This window comes from Daktulosphaira vitifoliae, unplaced genomic scaffold (assembly GCF_025091365.1).
Source record: "Daktulosphaira vitifoliae isolate Bord-2020 unplaced genomic scaffold, ASM2509136v1 Scaffold_4, whole genome shotgun sequence".
Lineage (NCBI taxonomy): Eukaryota > Metazoa > Arthropoda > Insecta > Hemiptera > Phylloxeridae > Daktulosphaira > Daktulosphaira vitifoliae.
In genome coordinates, this window is record NW_026099575.1 from 40,155,486 (window position 1) to 40,171,873 (window position 16,388).

The following is a 16,388-nucleotide window of genomic DNA, read 5'->3' on the forward strand; positions in this document are numbered from 1 at the left end:
TAGTTAAAAATCAAATTTATTAATTATATTATATTATATTAATTATATTATATATAATTATAATATGTTTATTATAATTATTAAAGTATTATTTTACTACTGATTCTACAAATAGCTATCCATAAATATCTTCACAATTTATACATTTAAATCTTCTACATTTTCTTGTAAAATATAACTCATTTTTAATTAAAGGATTTTTTTAAATAGTATTTTTTTAAAGAATTATCTATAAGAAAAATTAACTAGTGTACAGAATGTTATATTATAGTGGTATAACTAATATACATTTCATATATTTACTTGGTCATTTTCACTAAATTGAGCCAAAATATCTAATTGAATATCACTTTTTATTATTCCAACAATGAAAGGGGTAGGCGCTTGAACAAAATCAGTTATAGAAACCATTTGTGAAGGAAGAACTGAAATAAGGGTATGCTGCCAAGTAAAAGGATACAATGCAGCTGTAAGTCCATCTATACTACTCGATAATAAGCTAAAATAAATTTAAAAATATTAAAACAAAGTATAACATTATTTCCCATCATTTAGGGAAAAAAAATAAAGCGTAAAAGAAATCCTAGAGTTTTTTAATAGCTAATTTATATAATTAATAATATAATATAGAAATGATGTAAATACTACCAAAAAATAATAGTATTTATGACAAAATAGTATAATATATATTTGTTTAGATAGTATCATTAATAGTAGATTCTTAATTTTTTTCCATAAAACTAATAGTATAAAATAAGTAATTTAAATCATATTTTGATATTTACAATTTTTAAAACAATTATAGTAGAACTTGAATTAAACATGATACACTAAAATATATAATTTTTAAAGTTGTTAGGATTATCAACATCTCTTTTTAAACAATTAACAAGTAATATGAGGTTAGGGTATCCATATTTTTGAAGTTTTAAAATATGAGAAGTGCGCCCATCTGGAAATATTTTTCTATGAGACCATAAGTAACATTTCCTCGTTAATTATGCTATATAATGCTAAAATTTTGTAGATATAACATTTAGAAGAAAAGTTTTCTTACTCCATAAGAAAATATTTCTTATATTATTTTTTTTATTCTATAGTATTAGAAGAATGTTTTAAAGAAAATTAGTTATTTTTAAAATTTTATAATTATATAATTATACCTAAAAAATTTTTTTAGTAATTTTTTGTGGCTTTTTGAGTTAAANACTATATGAGGTGTAACAAAAAAATCATGAGATTTTCTTAATCATACACTAATAAATGAAGAAAATAAGTTTAAAAATGTATCAATTTCATCAACATTGTTATTAATCTTCAATTAACGCTTAATTAAGTTTGTGCAATATTAAAAATATTTTGTTTTGTTTTAGCAGTTGGTATTTTTATGGTATTAGTACCATATATAATACATATTCTCTCATAGTTTTATCTCACAATTTAATTTTGAAAGTTATTATTTCTATGTAATTTTTTATTAATAAAACAAAAAAGTTTTAAATCTGTTAACAATAATAATTAAAAGAAATAATGGATATAAGCAAAAACTTTATAATGACAGAATAAAAAATGACATATTTTTTTTATTCTATAGTATTAGAAGAATGTTTTAAAGAAAATTAGTTATTTTTAAAATTTTATAATTATATAATTATACCTAAAAAATTTTTTTAGTAATTTTTTGTGGCTTTTTGAGTTAAATTTTTTTTTTTTTTTTTAAATTAATATTTTATATATAATTTTAATTTTAAATAATATTAGCTACAAGTGATCAATTTTTATTATATTATTTTAATTACTTTACTGTTTACCTGATAGATTTGCTGAAAAGTATTAACTTTCTTTCAAGTAACATGGAAGCAAGCATTTGTATAAAAGTAGAAGGCTTTATTACTTGCAACAGTTTCAGTAAATCATTTTGTTCTTGTCGAATATCAAATGGTCTGCGAATCTCTCGTGTTTGTTCACTGCAAAAGATATAATAAAATAATAATTACATCTTTAAAACATCACAAGATAAATTTTCTTTCCCTTTTAATCGATATTTTAGATTCATAGTTATCATGAGTTGAAAATTATCAAATTATATATATAATTATATAATGGCTGAATTCAAACAATAAGGTTAATAACAGAATAAATGTTATTATCATACTTTCTGATATTATGATAATATTTAAAAGCTACTTTCAATTTAATGATTTTATTTAATATTTAAAAAAAATACATTATAACTTACGACAAGAACGAAATTGAATTAGTACAATTTTGAGGAATAAAAATAGTAGATCCTAGCTCTGGAAATGTTTGATTGTATAATAATTGAATAAATTCTTTAATATTAAACTCAGAAAGACCATGTCTTGACTCAATTTCTCGTAATACCTATGACCAAAATATAAAATAACTATGATTTATCAATAGAATCATTCATTACAATGGAAATTCAATTAACCATTAAAATAAAAGAATGATGGTTAATTGAAGTTCTGGTATATATAATACCTGAAAATAAAAGCTATTGGCTTTAATCATTGAGTATATGCAGTATACTAATGGTAAACAATAAGAAGCTTCTTCTGGCTGTACTCTATAACAATAGCCATAGTATCTTCTACCATTTTCATCAGTAACAGTTAAAGTATATGTTCGACAATCGTCAGCAGTAAATGGCCAAACATGAGCATCAGGGAAACATAAATTTTCAATTTGTTTAGGTACTTTAACCTAAAAAATATAAACTTATTAATAGATACAAATTATTTATGAATATCAGTGATGTATGAATATTACATTATCTGGATATTTATATTTAATATAAGGAAGTTTTTCTTTTGTAGAACTTAAGTCAAGTCCAACTAAAAGCAATGCATGGAATAAGTGATTTTTATCTTGCACAAGAGTTGAGTAAGTGGATGATACTTTTTTTGCTACACGACGTAAATATCCTTTACGCTCTAAAGTTTGTTCATTAACATTTTTTCCTAAAATATGGTAATTATTGTCATTAATATTATTGCTTAACAACACAGATCTTCTAAAAAGATTCTGCAGTGTACAATAGTTAGGTAAACTTTAAAAGCAATTAATTGTTGATTCTTAATTTGTATTCAGGTTTTCGATAATTAATAATTAATAATTCGATGAGGATTTTCAATGTTTCAACTTTTTTTTTTTTTAACATTTTACAACCAGAAAAAATCAAAGTAAAACTATTCACTAGTATAAATCGCCCATATTTAATGATGTAAACAATGCTTTCTCTATTTATGTAAAAATGTGTTAATGAAATAACAAGTTACCTGATGTAAAGTTAGAATCATTATCTTTATGGTAAGAAAATGATAATGTGTCATTTTCACATTCACGGGCATCAATGAATGTTCCATAAGCTTCATTCATTAATAATTGTATCTTAAATATATTATTTGTAATTAAAAAAATTAAATGTTATCATAACTATAAAAAATGGAAATTTTAAATCTTACTTTTCTTTCATGACTACTTTCTGAATCATTACTGAAGTTTTTTGATTTACTTATACCATCTACACTATCTATATCTAAACTAGAAAGAGACTTGAAATTTTCTATGTAATTTTTAAAATCCAAATCTTGTATTGAGGTTGACTAAAAAATTTATAAAAAACTGCATTTAATATATTTATTTATTTTATATAAAATTTAATTAAGAATGAATAACTCATAAATATTACTGATTTAATTGAGGCATTGACATGAAAAAGGTACTTTTAAAAACTGAATTAAGGGTAAGAAAAATACAGTTTGCCCTAATTGTCAAGACTTATGACAAAAGTTATTTTTAATTTTAATATAATTTTTATTATATACAGAAATTTATTTTAGTTTCTTCACCAGATTACTACTTTTTCTAAGAAAAATTTTTTTTTAACTTAATTCCTTTCCCATGTCATACTACAAATTGATTTTATTTATAAATGTTATTTTTCAAAAATTTGACTTTTTACATAACTAAAAAACAGAATAATAGATCATTTATCTAAAATTTTAAATAAAAGTAAAATACTAAAAATACTATCATCACTTGTTTATTGGGAACCAAATAAAGCAGTTTCACCAAATAATGTTTATCCTCCTAATCAAAGTAAAATTAATATTGTCTTCTTAAGTACTACAATCAGCACTACAATAACGACTAAATGATAAATTGCGCTATACCACACCTTTTTAATACAATTCAAACAAAATATATAAAATAAAATTTGAACACATTTTATAAAAAACAAAAAGTTTGAATTTATTTAAACATAATTATGTTATTATTACAATATTAATTTAAAAAGTTATCATCCAGGAGTTTTAATTGAAGTATGCATATTTATAAAAATTAATTAACCAATAATTAAAAAAATTAAAAATCGAAGGAAAATTTAGAAAAATCTGAAAAACTCAATCTACCTTACAATAATTACCTAATTTACATTGTAATAAATCTTTTGGAAGGTTATATTCAATTTGTCCATTTTTTTCTATTTCAGATTAGAATTTTAAGTGAAAATCTTTATAAAATTTTGAAAATAATAATCAAACTGACATTCAATTTTTTTTCAGGTTTTAACAAACTTAAGAAAAATTATTTTAATTATATTAAAATTTTTTGTATTTACTTGATAATAGGTTCAATCTTCAAGGTTCATTAAAATATCATAGTTACAATAAGCAGTTATTTTAGTCATTATTTAGTACTTACCATATAATGTAGATCAGATTTATCAGAATCATCAATTAGCTTATTATTAGTATGCACATGACAGCTATTAGCACTATTTTTATTAGAATTTTGCATTAAGAATATTGGTTCATCATATATATGTTCTATACTGTTTTCACAGTAAAATTTTGTAGTCAAATAATTTTGGTCATCTGTGTCACAATCTTTTGTTGTATTATTGTCATACATATTTTGATTACTGATACACCCTAATGACTTTGCTAAAGTAAGCAAGTTTGTTTTCTTTTCAATTTTTTTAGAATTTAAACTGTTGACAGTATACTGTTCATCAATATTTATTTTTTGTTTTGATTGAGAGTTATCAACAACAAATTTTTCTAATTTTTCCAACATAACTTTAGGATCTGACTTTTGTTTCTCATGAAAATCCATCTCTATCTTTGAATTTAGATTTATTTGAAGTTGTTTATCATGAGCAAAAGTTCTTGGAGGTTTTTTGGGAGGTGGACCAATTGGTAAAAAAGTTTCTAAAGAATTTTTTCTAGGTTTTACTGTAATAGTGTTACTAGTATTATTTTTATTCAACTCTTTTTTTAAACACTGGATAAGTACTTCGTGGTTTGAAGTCACTGTTTTATCAACTGTGCAATTATTTAAATCTGATACTTTTTTTGTTTGACTTTTAAATTGATTAAAATTGGATGTAGGTGTTATAAATGTTTCAATTGACTTTGAGTATATACATGTACTATGATTATTTTTTTTAATATTAGTTACCTTATTAAAATAAGGGGTTTCTCCTGTTTGTTTAGATAATTTAAAATCTCTTCGAAATGCTGGAGTTCTTTTAATATTCCGTTTGATAACATTCTGTGAATCTAATAATTCAGGTGAAGACTTTTTGCCACATTGAAACGACTCAAATCTTTTCTTCAATAAATCAACAGTAGTATTGTTTTCATTATTCATATCTTTTAAAATTTCTTTCGAAATTTCACATTTTATCAATAAAATACAAATTAACGATACAACATTGAAATAAATTTAACAAAATTAACAAGTAATCATGAAATGTTAACATATCTTAAGTCCAGTTGAACATCATTAATTCTAGTGAAGCATAATTATTAAATGATAGACATATTGTGGAATATTAACTGTTGATAATTGTTTATCTATGATATCAATATAATAATAAAACATATTTAATCCATGATAAAATGCAAGGATGTTTTTTGGTGCTTGTGTTATCTGATCGTTGAAATTTGTGGTAGCTTATTTTACCCTTGAAGAAAAATGAGTTAATAGCCGTAATGACAATAAATGCAAATAAGTAAAATCAGTACATATTTATCTGTTCTTATCAAACTAATCCGTATCACAAGATTTTACATAGTATATTTCTGTTAGAATAAAGTTTTAACGTTAATCTATTTTAAATGCAATGAAATTCTCATTTCTTAATTTTGAAAAATTATACAAAATATTTGAGAATATTAATGGTTTGAAAGTTAATTAGTTTTATGGTATTCACTAGTAAATATCATATAGTTTTCGTTTAGATGTAAATTAAAGTGATGTTTTAAGTCAATTAACAAATGTAAGTGACTACTTAGATATTAACAAATGTGGAATTTCTAAACTAAGATGTCTTAATTATTTATATTAATGTTGAATGTTTAGGATGTTGCCAAGAGGAAAAAACGGATATTCTTGGGAATTGAATTCAAGAAATCAAGATAGTGAAGTATTGATAATAAATGATTCTTTTAACTATTATTTTAAATATTGTTATACAATAAGAGCTTATTTCATACAGATCATACATTATTTTTAAAGTTTCTTGAATAAGTTTAAAAAGAATAAAGTTAAAATGCTCATTTAACGAACTACAAAGTAAGAATAGGTACTTGGAATATTGGAACATTAACTAGTAGAAGTGGAGAATTAGTAGAAGTATTGAAGAGGAAAAAAGTTAACATTTGTTGTGTGCAGGAAACTAAGTTGAAAGGAGAGAAATCGAGAGAAATAGATGAGGATTATAAAATAATATACTCAAGTAAGTCTAGTACAAAAAATGGTGTAGGGATAATAATGGATGAGGAGATGAAAGTTAAAGTAGTAGAAGTAGCTAGGAAAAGTGACAGAATTATAGTTGTAAAATTGATATTTGAGGAAAAAATGCTGAATGTAATAAGTACCTATGCACCACAAGTAGGATGTGATGAAATAGACAAGGAAGTGTTTTGGAGAAACATGAATACTTCATCCTTGCATCACCTCGATGCAAGGAATACCTAGTAATAGGCAGGATGTGGTAATAGGTGGAAATATGAATGGGCACATAGGTAATGAGAGGAGATGATATGAAAAAGTATATGGATTGAATGGTATTAGTGGGAAGAATAAGGCTGGAGAAAGAATCCTAGATTTGGCAGTATGGTATGATCTTGCTGTGGTTAATACTTATTTTAGAAAGAGGGAAGAACATTATATAACTTATAAGAGTGGGAGTAATAGATCATAGATTGATTATTTTATGTGGAAGAGAGAGAGCGTAGAGTGAGTAAAATATTGTTAAGTTATCCCAAGCGAGAGTGTAGCTACACGACATAGACTGATGATAATGAAGATGTGGTGTACCAAAAAGAGATATACAAAAATAGAAGAAATACAGGAGGAAAATCGAAGATCCGGTGGTAGAAATTGAAAAAGAGTTTGTAAAGACGGTAAAAGAGAGGACGGTGTGAATTGTTGAGGGAGACATAAATGATGTGTGGAATAGATTTGCTAGTTGTGTAAAGAATACTGGAAAGGAGATTGTTGGTGAGAGTATGCGTAGAATGCCAGGAAACAAGGAAACCTGATGGTGGGATGAAGACGTTCATTAAATCATAAAAAGTAAGAAAAAGCAATTCAAAGTATGGCAGAAGAGCAAAAGGAGGGAAGACTAGATGGAGTATAAACGCTTGTGCAAAGAAGCCAAGTACGCAGTAAGTAAGGCAAAGTTTAAGAGGTATGATGAGTTGTATGATAGGCTAGGAACAAAGGAAGGCGAGAAAGAAATCTATAAACTTGCAAAAGTAAGAGAAAAAAGGACTAAAGATTATCATTATACAGGATGATTTTTTTATCATAACCAATTACTCAATTACTTACAGAATAATAAAAAAAAAACTGTAGCACAGTGGGGTTGAGGCACAGTGTAGACAATGCATAGATGGGACAAGTATAGATGATATTTGACAGTGATTAAAATCACTATCATAAGAAACGCTTCGATGCAAATCTGTAGATAGTGTTTATGTAGAGAAATTGGTGGATTATTCCAAAAGCAACATCAACTCTTATTTCTTTGATTATATCCTAATTAGTAGTTCTTTGATTTTAAAATATAATATATGAATAAATACTAATTATAATTATTAAATTTAGTATGAAAATAAAAAACCCAGCACAGGGGGGTCGCGGAACAGTGGTGACGTGGAATAGTTGGATCAAGTATAATGATATCTGACAGTGATTAAAATCACTATCAAAAAAAAACGCTTCGATGCAAATCTTTAGATAGTGTTTAATTTTAAAAAATTGGTGGATTATTCCAAAAGCTTCATAAACNTATTATTCCAAATGCTACACGATCTGCTAGTTCCTTATTAATATCTTGATTAAGATAAAGTATGTCGAATGAAAAAGGATTATTAAAAAATATTATTTCTCATAAAAAAATTGTGTTGATCCATACACTTTTCAATAAGTTATAGCATTATAAAGTTAAATATAATATGAATAATAAAATCGAGAATTATCACACGAAAATAGCATTCGGTAGCCATTTTCGCCGCGAAGAAAAGTCCAGAGGTCAAATTTTTTTTTTTCAAATTAAAGTATATTACATTAGCTTTAATTTAAGATATATATAAAAGTGTCAGACCTTCCGGAATATTTTCAAAAGTTAATTTTTTGTGAAAAAGTTGTCATTTAAAATCCCCCCCTGTGGGCAGATAAAGGGTCAGATTTTCAAAAAAAAATATATCAAATGATAGGTAAAGACATCAAGCATCTATAAAAAAAAAATTATATTGATATGTTCATTTTTAACAAAGTTACTGTACATTTTAGTAAAAAAAAACCCCAGCACAGGGGGGTCGCGGCACAGTGGTGACGTGGTATAGATGGATCAAGTATAATGATATCTGACAGTGATTAAAATCACTATCAAAAAAAAACGCTTCGATGCAAATCTTTAGATAGTGTTTAATTTTAAAAAATTGGTGGACTATTCCAAAAGCTACATTATCTGCTAGTTCATTATTAATATCCTAATTAATATAAAGTATGTAGAATGAAAAAGGGATTATTAAAAAATATTATTTCTCATAAAAAAATAATGTTGATCCATACACTTTTCAATATGTCATAGCATTATAAAGTTAAAAATGTAAAAAATAAAATCGAGAATTTTCACACAATAATAGCATTTGGTAGCCATTTTCACCGTGAAGATAAAATAAAGTCCGAAATTTTTTTTTTCCATAATAAAGTATATTACATTAGCTTTAATTTAAGATATATATAAAAGTGTCAGACTTTCGGGAACACTTTCTAAAGTTAAGTTGAAAAAGTAAATTTTTTGTGAAAAAGTTGTCATTTTGAATCCCCTCCTGTGGGCAGGGTTTAGGGTCAGATTTATAAAAAAAAAACACCAAATGATAGGTAAAAACATTAAGCATCTATTAAAAAAAAAAATTATATTATAAAAAATTTCGAAAATTAGTGATTTTTAAATTTGTTATTTTTTGGAGGTTTACAGGGAACGAGGAAAATGTTTTCAATTTTTAAGGGTAATGTCTTCAACTAGATACGATTTGTGATCTTTTGACGTATCATTGAAAGAAATTTTAAATCCCCCCCTGTGGGCAGGTAAAGGGTCAGATATAAAAAAAATATATACCAAATGATAGGTAAAGACATCATGCATCTATAAAAAAAAATTTATATTGATCCATACATCTTTCAAAAAGTTATAGCATTATAAAGTTAAAAATATAAAAAAGAATTTTTTTACAAAAATCGTATTTTTTTAATGAACTTTGATGTCTGTTTTCACCGTGAAGATAAAATGAAGTCCGAAATTTTTTTTTTGCATAATAAAGAACATTACATTAGTTTCAATTTAAGATATATATAAAAGTGTCAGACCTTCCGGAACATTTTCAAAAGTTAAGTTGAAAAAGTTAATTTTTTTTGAAAAAAGTTGTCATTTTAAATCCCCCCTTGTGGGCAGGTTAAGGGTTAAATTTATAAAAAAAATATACCAAATGAAAGGTAATGATATTATGCATCTATATAAAAAAGAATTATATTGATATGTTTATTTTTAAAAAAGTTATGGCACTTTTAAGTAAAAAAAATTGAAAAAATTTCGAAAATTAGCGATTTTTAAATTTGTAATTTTTTTGGAGGTTTCCCCCATTTACGGGGAACGAGGGAATTTTTTTCAATTTTTGAGGGTAATGTCTTCGACTAGATACAATTTGTGATCTTTTGACGTATCATTGAAAGAAATCGGTTCGGTGAGAGCTGAAAAAAAGTGGTAACAGACACAAAAAAAACACATCTTAGTAAAACCAATACCTTCTCAGCTTCGCATCGAAGCTAAAAGTAAAAAAAATTTAATAAGTTTAATTTCTTATGTCTTATGACCTTTATTCTATGTCAATTAAATTATATAATATTCATGAAAGTCAGTTTATTCCCATAATAAAATATTTTAAAATAAAGTAAAATACAAAACCTAGAATTTTAATAAAAAATAGCATATTTTTGAATATGGTAGCCATTTGCGTATAGAAGATAGGTCGTCGGGATAAATTTTTTTTTTTCATTTTGTAGTACATAAAATAAGCTTTAATTTTATATATGTTTAAAGGACGCAGTATTTCCGGAACATTTTCAAAAATTAAGTTGAAAAAGTAAGTTTTTGTAAAAACGTTGCTATTTTAAATCCCCCCAATGAGCTGGTTAAGTGTTAGATTTTCAAAAAAATGATATTAAATGAAAGGAAAATATCTAAGGTTTTAGTAATTCAAGAATAATGTGTAACTAAAGATAATAATAAAAAAAAATGTTTAAATTATTATTATTTTGTAAGTAATTGAGTGGGTTATGATAAAAAAATCGCTCTATATAAGGTGTATAAAAAGTGCTAATGATAGGGTACTCTCGAGTGATGATGATGTGAAAAAAAGGTGAAAAGAGTATTTTGAACAATTACTGAATGAGGAATTCCCAAAAGAGACATTAAAGGATATCTCGTGGAATGAGGGTATTGGTAGATTTAATTAGTGATAAAGAGGTATGGGAGGCTATGATATCAATGAAAAAGAATAGAGCAGTAGGACCAGATGAAGTGCCAGTAGAAGTATGGAAAATATTAGGCGGTGTTGGCATAAGGTGGTTGAAGGAACTTTTAAATAAAATATTATTAGAAGGGAAAATTCCAAATGAATGGAGGAATAGTATTGTGGTGCCAATATTTAAAGATAAGGTGACATACAGGAGTGTGAAAATTATAGAGGCATAAAACTTATGAGTCATAGTATGAAAATTTGGGAAAAGTTATAGATAAGAGAATAAGAAATGAGACACTTATATCTAAAAACCAGTTTGGATTTATGACTGGTAAGTCAACAATGGAACTAGTATTTTGTGTCAGGCAACTAATAGAAAAAGAAAAAAATATGGTATTTATTAGATTTGGAGAAAGCGTATGATAAAGGTTTTTAATTGGGCATTAATGAGAAATAGAGTCCCGAAAAGGTACATTAATATAATAGAAGATATGTATGATGGCACTTGTACCAGGGTAAAAAGCGTAGGAAGAGTAAGAGAAAGTTTTCGGTTAAGAGTAAGAGTGCACCAAGGTTCTGCTTTAAGCCCTTACTTATTCTCTATAGTGATGGATGAAATTACTAGAGAAATACAAGGAGAGGTGCCATGATGCATGTTGTTTGCTGACAATATAGTGTTAATAGGAGGAAATTAATCAAAGGCTAGAGGTGTGGAGATAAGCTCTTGAAGAAAAGGGTTTAAGAATAAGTAGAAGTAACACAGATTATATAGAATACGAGTTTGACAAAGGAGAACATGAGGTAGGTGAAATGAGGAGATCAGTAACAATAGGCGAGGACGTGATTGGAGAGGTCGAAAGTTTTAAGTATTTAGGATCAGTTGTGCAAAATAGTGGTGGTATTGACGAGAATGTAAGACACAGTTTTAAGTCCAGGTAGTTGAAGTAGAGAGAAGCATCTGGTGTTTGCGATAAAATAATTCCAATGAGGCTGAAAGGTAAATTCTATAAGACTGTAGTGAAGTCAGCTATGATATATGGTTCAGATTGTTGGGCGGTTGATAAGAAAGTAGAGCAGAGAATGAGTGTAGCAGACATGAGAAGTCTCACGAATTTTGATGATTTTATCTGGAATTATTTAAATTTGATTATACCTATAATTTATTTTTTTGAAAACTCATTACTAAAAGTTTTTTTTATTGAAAATAAGCAAGTGTTTTATATAAAGGTGTTTTGAGCTTAAACTACTGCTTATTTAAAAAATTTCAATTTGTAAATAAATTATAATAAAAATAATGTTGAGAATGTAAAGAATGCAAATATCCCTTCCTTCAACATTATTTACATCCTCAAAATATGGTTTTTTTAAGTATATTAAAATATTAGGAAATTTAACAATAATAAACTTCTTGTAACTCTACTTACTACCTAATTACAATTGTTATGAAATAATTTTTTGAAGATAGAAATTTGTTTAGCCTTTATTGGAAACAAATAATGAAGATGAATTATTATTTTCATCTGGACCAAGTACATCTAAATTTGTTGCTGATATGTTGAGTTCAAATTCTCATAAAATAAATGGACAGCAGCATAAGCTAGACCTTATATCAAAATCTGTTAAAACTTTAAAAACTGTTTCTGAAGATATAGGTATTGAATTGGATCAACAAAATGTGTAAGTAATTAATTGTTAATTTTATTAGTATTATTATTACTCATATACTATTTAAATGAAGGTAATTATTTTACCTTGATATATTTTTATATACATATTGTTTATAACCATAAATAGTAGATGTTTCTACTGGATCAATATAATATTGGTCTAGTATTGATCAACATTATTATTGTTGATCAATATTTAAAGAAAATCTGAATCATTATTCAAGACACTATTAAAAAAAAAAAAACTTGATTTTTATGTATTGCAATAAATTACAATTATTAAAACTGGTATAATTTGATATTTCAGTTTAAAATTATGTACGCTTTAATTTTTTGAAAAATACTAAGATCAAAATGAAATTTTTTTTATATCATTGTCTAAGATAACTTATCTTTTTATACATTTTTTTAAAATCAATCTATATTCTGATTATTGAATATTTAGAATAAGGCTGTATAAATGTTGATTTTTTTGCTATTCAATTTTTTTATTTATTCTGAAAAACTTACATCATTTAAAGAAAAAGATTAAGTTTAAAATTTTTTTAATATTTTGTTTCGTAGCTGAGAAAGTATTAATTTTACTGTAATATGCATATATTTATTTTTTTGGTCTTTCACTTGCAATTGGCTTCTACTAGAATAATTTTGCTTAACTATGTCTATAGATTATGGGCTCCAAAATTTAAAAATATCCTCCTAGCAATTACCAAATAGTAGAGTGATAAAGGCTGACACTGAAATGAAATTAGTTATGAACCATATATTTTTATGTCATATTATATCTTTTTGACCTTTGTAAAAATAACTGTTTATAATTTATCCACCTTAACATGAACTCCACATTAAGGAGTTCATAAATATTAAACTTATTAATAAAAATATGTATTTTTAGGATGATTGATAATTTGGGTACACAATTAGATAGAACAGAAACAAGATTAGATATGGTTTCTAAAAAAGTATCACAAGTACTTCAATTGTCTGATGGTAATTTGTAATATATTTGATGTTATATGTAAATTAAAATTGTACTAGCAACTTTTATAAACTTGTAGCCAAAAATTTATTTAATCCCTTTTTTGTAATATGCTTAAGATACATAACATAATGTCAGCACACACTTATAATAATATGAAAATTAAAAAATGTTGAGATTTCTAAGACAATCCCATTATGTGTCTAAATGTACTTAAAAATTTATGAAAATGGGTAGAAATATATCAATATATTTTTTAATTTATCATTTTAAAAAATTAAAGAAAATGAAAAGATGTGTAAAATTAATTTTGTAGGAAACCATATTAGCTAAATGAAAGGTTAAATATAGGTGTAATATTAAAAAATAATTTTATAACTTTTGATAAAAAAAAATTGTTTTTCGTTTTTGTCAATCTCTTTTAATATTGAGAATGCATGAAAATTGCATATTACCAAATATATTTAAAAATATAATACTTAAAAAGGTTAGTATACATTTTTTTAGTATAAATTTTTCATTTGAAGAAATTATAAAACAATATTATAGTATTTTTAGTATTAGGCTTGACAGTCAATGAATTACCAACAATTTAAAAAATTCCTCATTTTTAGTAAAACTATCCAAAAAGATAGTGTGCTACAAATAAATTATGCATTATGTATAAATATGAGTGGTCAAATAATTTGTAAAATAAAATAATAAAAATGGATTATATGTTTTAATTTATTCTCAAATAAAAATGTAGTAGTAACAACAATAACAAAAAGTCATCTAATACATTAATATTAAAAGTTTTGCTCAAAAATGTTTACAAATGAAATAAATATTCAGGAATTATCATCCAAAATACATAAGTCAATGTTCACTTTTTAATTGTAAATTATATCTTTATCTTTTTAATTTTTGATAAAAATTATTTATAAATATTTGTTGACTGCTGTAAATTTTATGTTACAGATCGAAGACAATGGACTTTAATTTTTATTTTATTAAGTATAATATTTATTACTGTTATCCTTTTAATTATTTTATAAATTAAAAAAATTTAGAAAAATTATATTTAAAAAAGACTGTTTTTTTTTTTTATTATTAATTATTGCAAATAAAAAATTGGATTTATTTTGTTTTGTTTATTTTTGTTTTAACTCGACTTGATAATAGATTTATAATTGTTTTATTATAAGTAAATTTGGAATTATTAAAGAGATACATATAAGTTTAGTTTATCTTAGCTAGATAGATTAACTTTTTATTAAATAAGTAGCTTGTTAAGTGAACACAAAAAATGTGAAAAACCTTAGAAAATCTATCATATTTAATTAATTAAATGTTTCCAAATGAGTCTACATGGTAGTACTTAAAGAAAAAATTTTTGCATTACCATTAATGATCCCAAAAAATAGGTCGATTAATGTTGGTTATGAACTGTTACAAGTCCTAGCTTTTCCAAACTGCATCTTTGTAAGCACCTATGGCTATATCTTTGATGTAGTGCATCTTATGAATTCTCGTTTATTAATAATTATAATTATCTTTTAAGGTAATTTATTAATAATAAACAACTTTTACTTTAAACCAAATTAAATTGTCTCACATTAATAATACTTTTATACTCATGAATAATTATAATATATTTTTTAATACTATATTAAGAACTAATATTCTAATTGTAAAATATTTAAACTAATGCCTTTTAACATTGACTCTAAACTAAGAAAGTATAATTTTACTATGATCCGTTTTTTCTGATCCTACAAATTCTTAGGTTCTACTGAAAAGTTATTTTTGAAATATAGGTTAATAAAATTAGAACTATATCCAGTTGATGATAACATTACTCTAAAAGTTTGGAATATTTTCTTCAGTTTATTTTAATTAGTGAAATATTTAAAAAATAATAATCGTTAAACGGTCGATTTTGATACAATGTAACTTAACATGCTTTTACTTTATATATATATATTTCCTTCTTTATGAGGAAATAAAAACATTGCAACATTTATTCAGAATTTCATAAAACGTGTTATAAACAAATCACTAAACCAACATTTTATAAAATAAAATAGACAAATTATATTGTTCCATAAAATTAAAAAGAATCCTAGGCTTCAATTGCTTTATTAGGTTCAGAATAGTCTCTGATCGAATTTCGCCAAGAAAAACTTTCCTTTTCTATGTCATTCTTTCTTCTTCAGGAAAATTTGGTTTAATATTTATAAATTATTTGCCACTAAACCAGCTTCATTTATAATTTTAAGCCATTCGTCTCGTATATTGTTGAATTCTTTTATAAAATTTTCTATTAAATCTGTTGAATGGAATAGGTTATGTAATTAAAAGATTTAGAAATTATTCGTAATATAATAGTATTTAATATAAAATGTCAAAACATATAAGAGATGTACAACGGCAACGGGTTGCTTTACTCGATAGACGGTGAAACTACAACTAAACTGTAAACATGTATACAATAGGCTGCATTGAGTAAAACAACATAATCGTAAAAGGAATGTGTCCCTTTGACCTTGTACTATACTAACATAAGTAAAAATACATTAAACTGTTATCTTAAATAATATTACTGTACCCAGTGTGTTGTTTAATAATATCAACAAAATCAATTTCCAGAGATATACCTTTTTTACTGATTAATTATATTTCGTTCATTTATTG

The 16,388-nt window shown here is 24.8% G+C and overlaps 2 protein-coding genes across 3 annotated transcripts in view; one reads left to right on the forward strand and one right to left on the reverse strand.

Annotated features, from left to right (window-relative positions):
- The window catches only part of LOC126906292 (DENN domain-containing protein 2B-like), a 9,510-nt gene extending 3,662 nt beyond the window's left edge, over positions 1 to 5,848 (reverse strand). Inside the window, exons 1-8 of one of the 2 annotated variants that reach the window (XM_050686810.1) lie at positions 4,732 to 5,848; positions 3,489 to 3,629; positions 3,303 to 3,414; positions 2,794 to 2,984; positions 2,506 to 2,727; positions 2,240 to 2,385; positions 1,812 to 1,967; positions 304 to 499 (exon numbers count right to left, since the gene is read on the reverse strand). In XM_050686810.1, coding sequence (XP_050542767.1) covers positions 304 to 499; positions 1,812 to 1,967; positions 2,240 to 2,385; positions 2,506 to 2,727; positions 2,794 to 2,984; positions 3,303 to 3,414; positions 3,489 to 3,629; positions 4,732 to 5,682 — 2,115 coding nt within the window. In that variant the 5' untranslated portion in view covers positions 5,683 to 5,848. The remainder of the gene's footprint in view (positions 1 to 303; positions 500 to 1,811; positions 1,968 to 2,239; positions 2,386 to 2,505; positions 2,728 to 2,793; positions 2,985 to 3,302; positions 3,415 to 3,488; positions 3,630 to 4,731) is intronic. The other variant, XM_050686811.1, reaches the window with a different exon arrangement.
- Positions 5,849 to 6,008: 160 nt separating this feature from the next.
- LOC126906320 (putative syntaxin 6) lies at positions 6,009 to 14,834 on the forward strand. Its single transcript, XM_050686869.1, has 5 exons — positions 6,009 to 6,313; positions 6,397 to 6,460; positions 12,544 to 12,743; positions 13,629 to 13,723; positions 14,673 to 14,834. Coding segments are annotated over exons 1-5 (438 nt in total). The 5' UTR covers positions 6,009 to 6,311; the 3' UTR covers positions 14,750 to 14,834.
- Positions 14,835 to 16,388: the final 1,554 nt, after the last annotated feature.

Bases quoted from the DNA above. Each gene is read 5' to 3' on its own strand.
- LOC126906320 (XM_050686869.1), top strand. The intron at 12,744-13,628 runs GTAAGTAATTAA...ATGTATTTTTAG, and splicing joins GAATTGGATCAACAAAATGT to GATGATTGATAATTTGGGTA. The intron at 13,724-14,672 runs GTAATTTGTAAT...TTTATGTTACAG, and splicing joins AGTACTTCAATTGTCTGATG to ATCGAAGACAATGGACTTTA.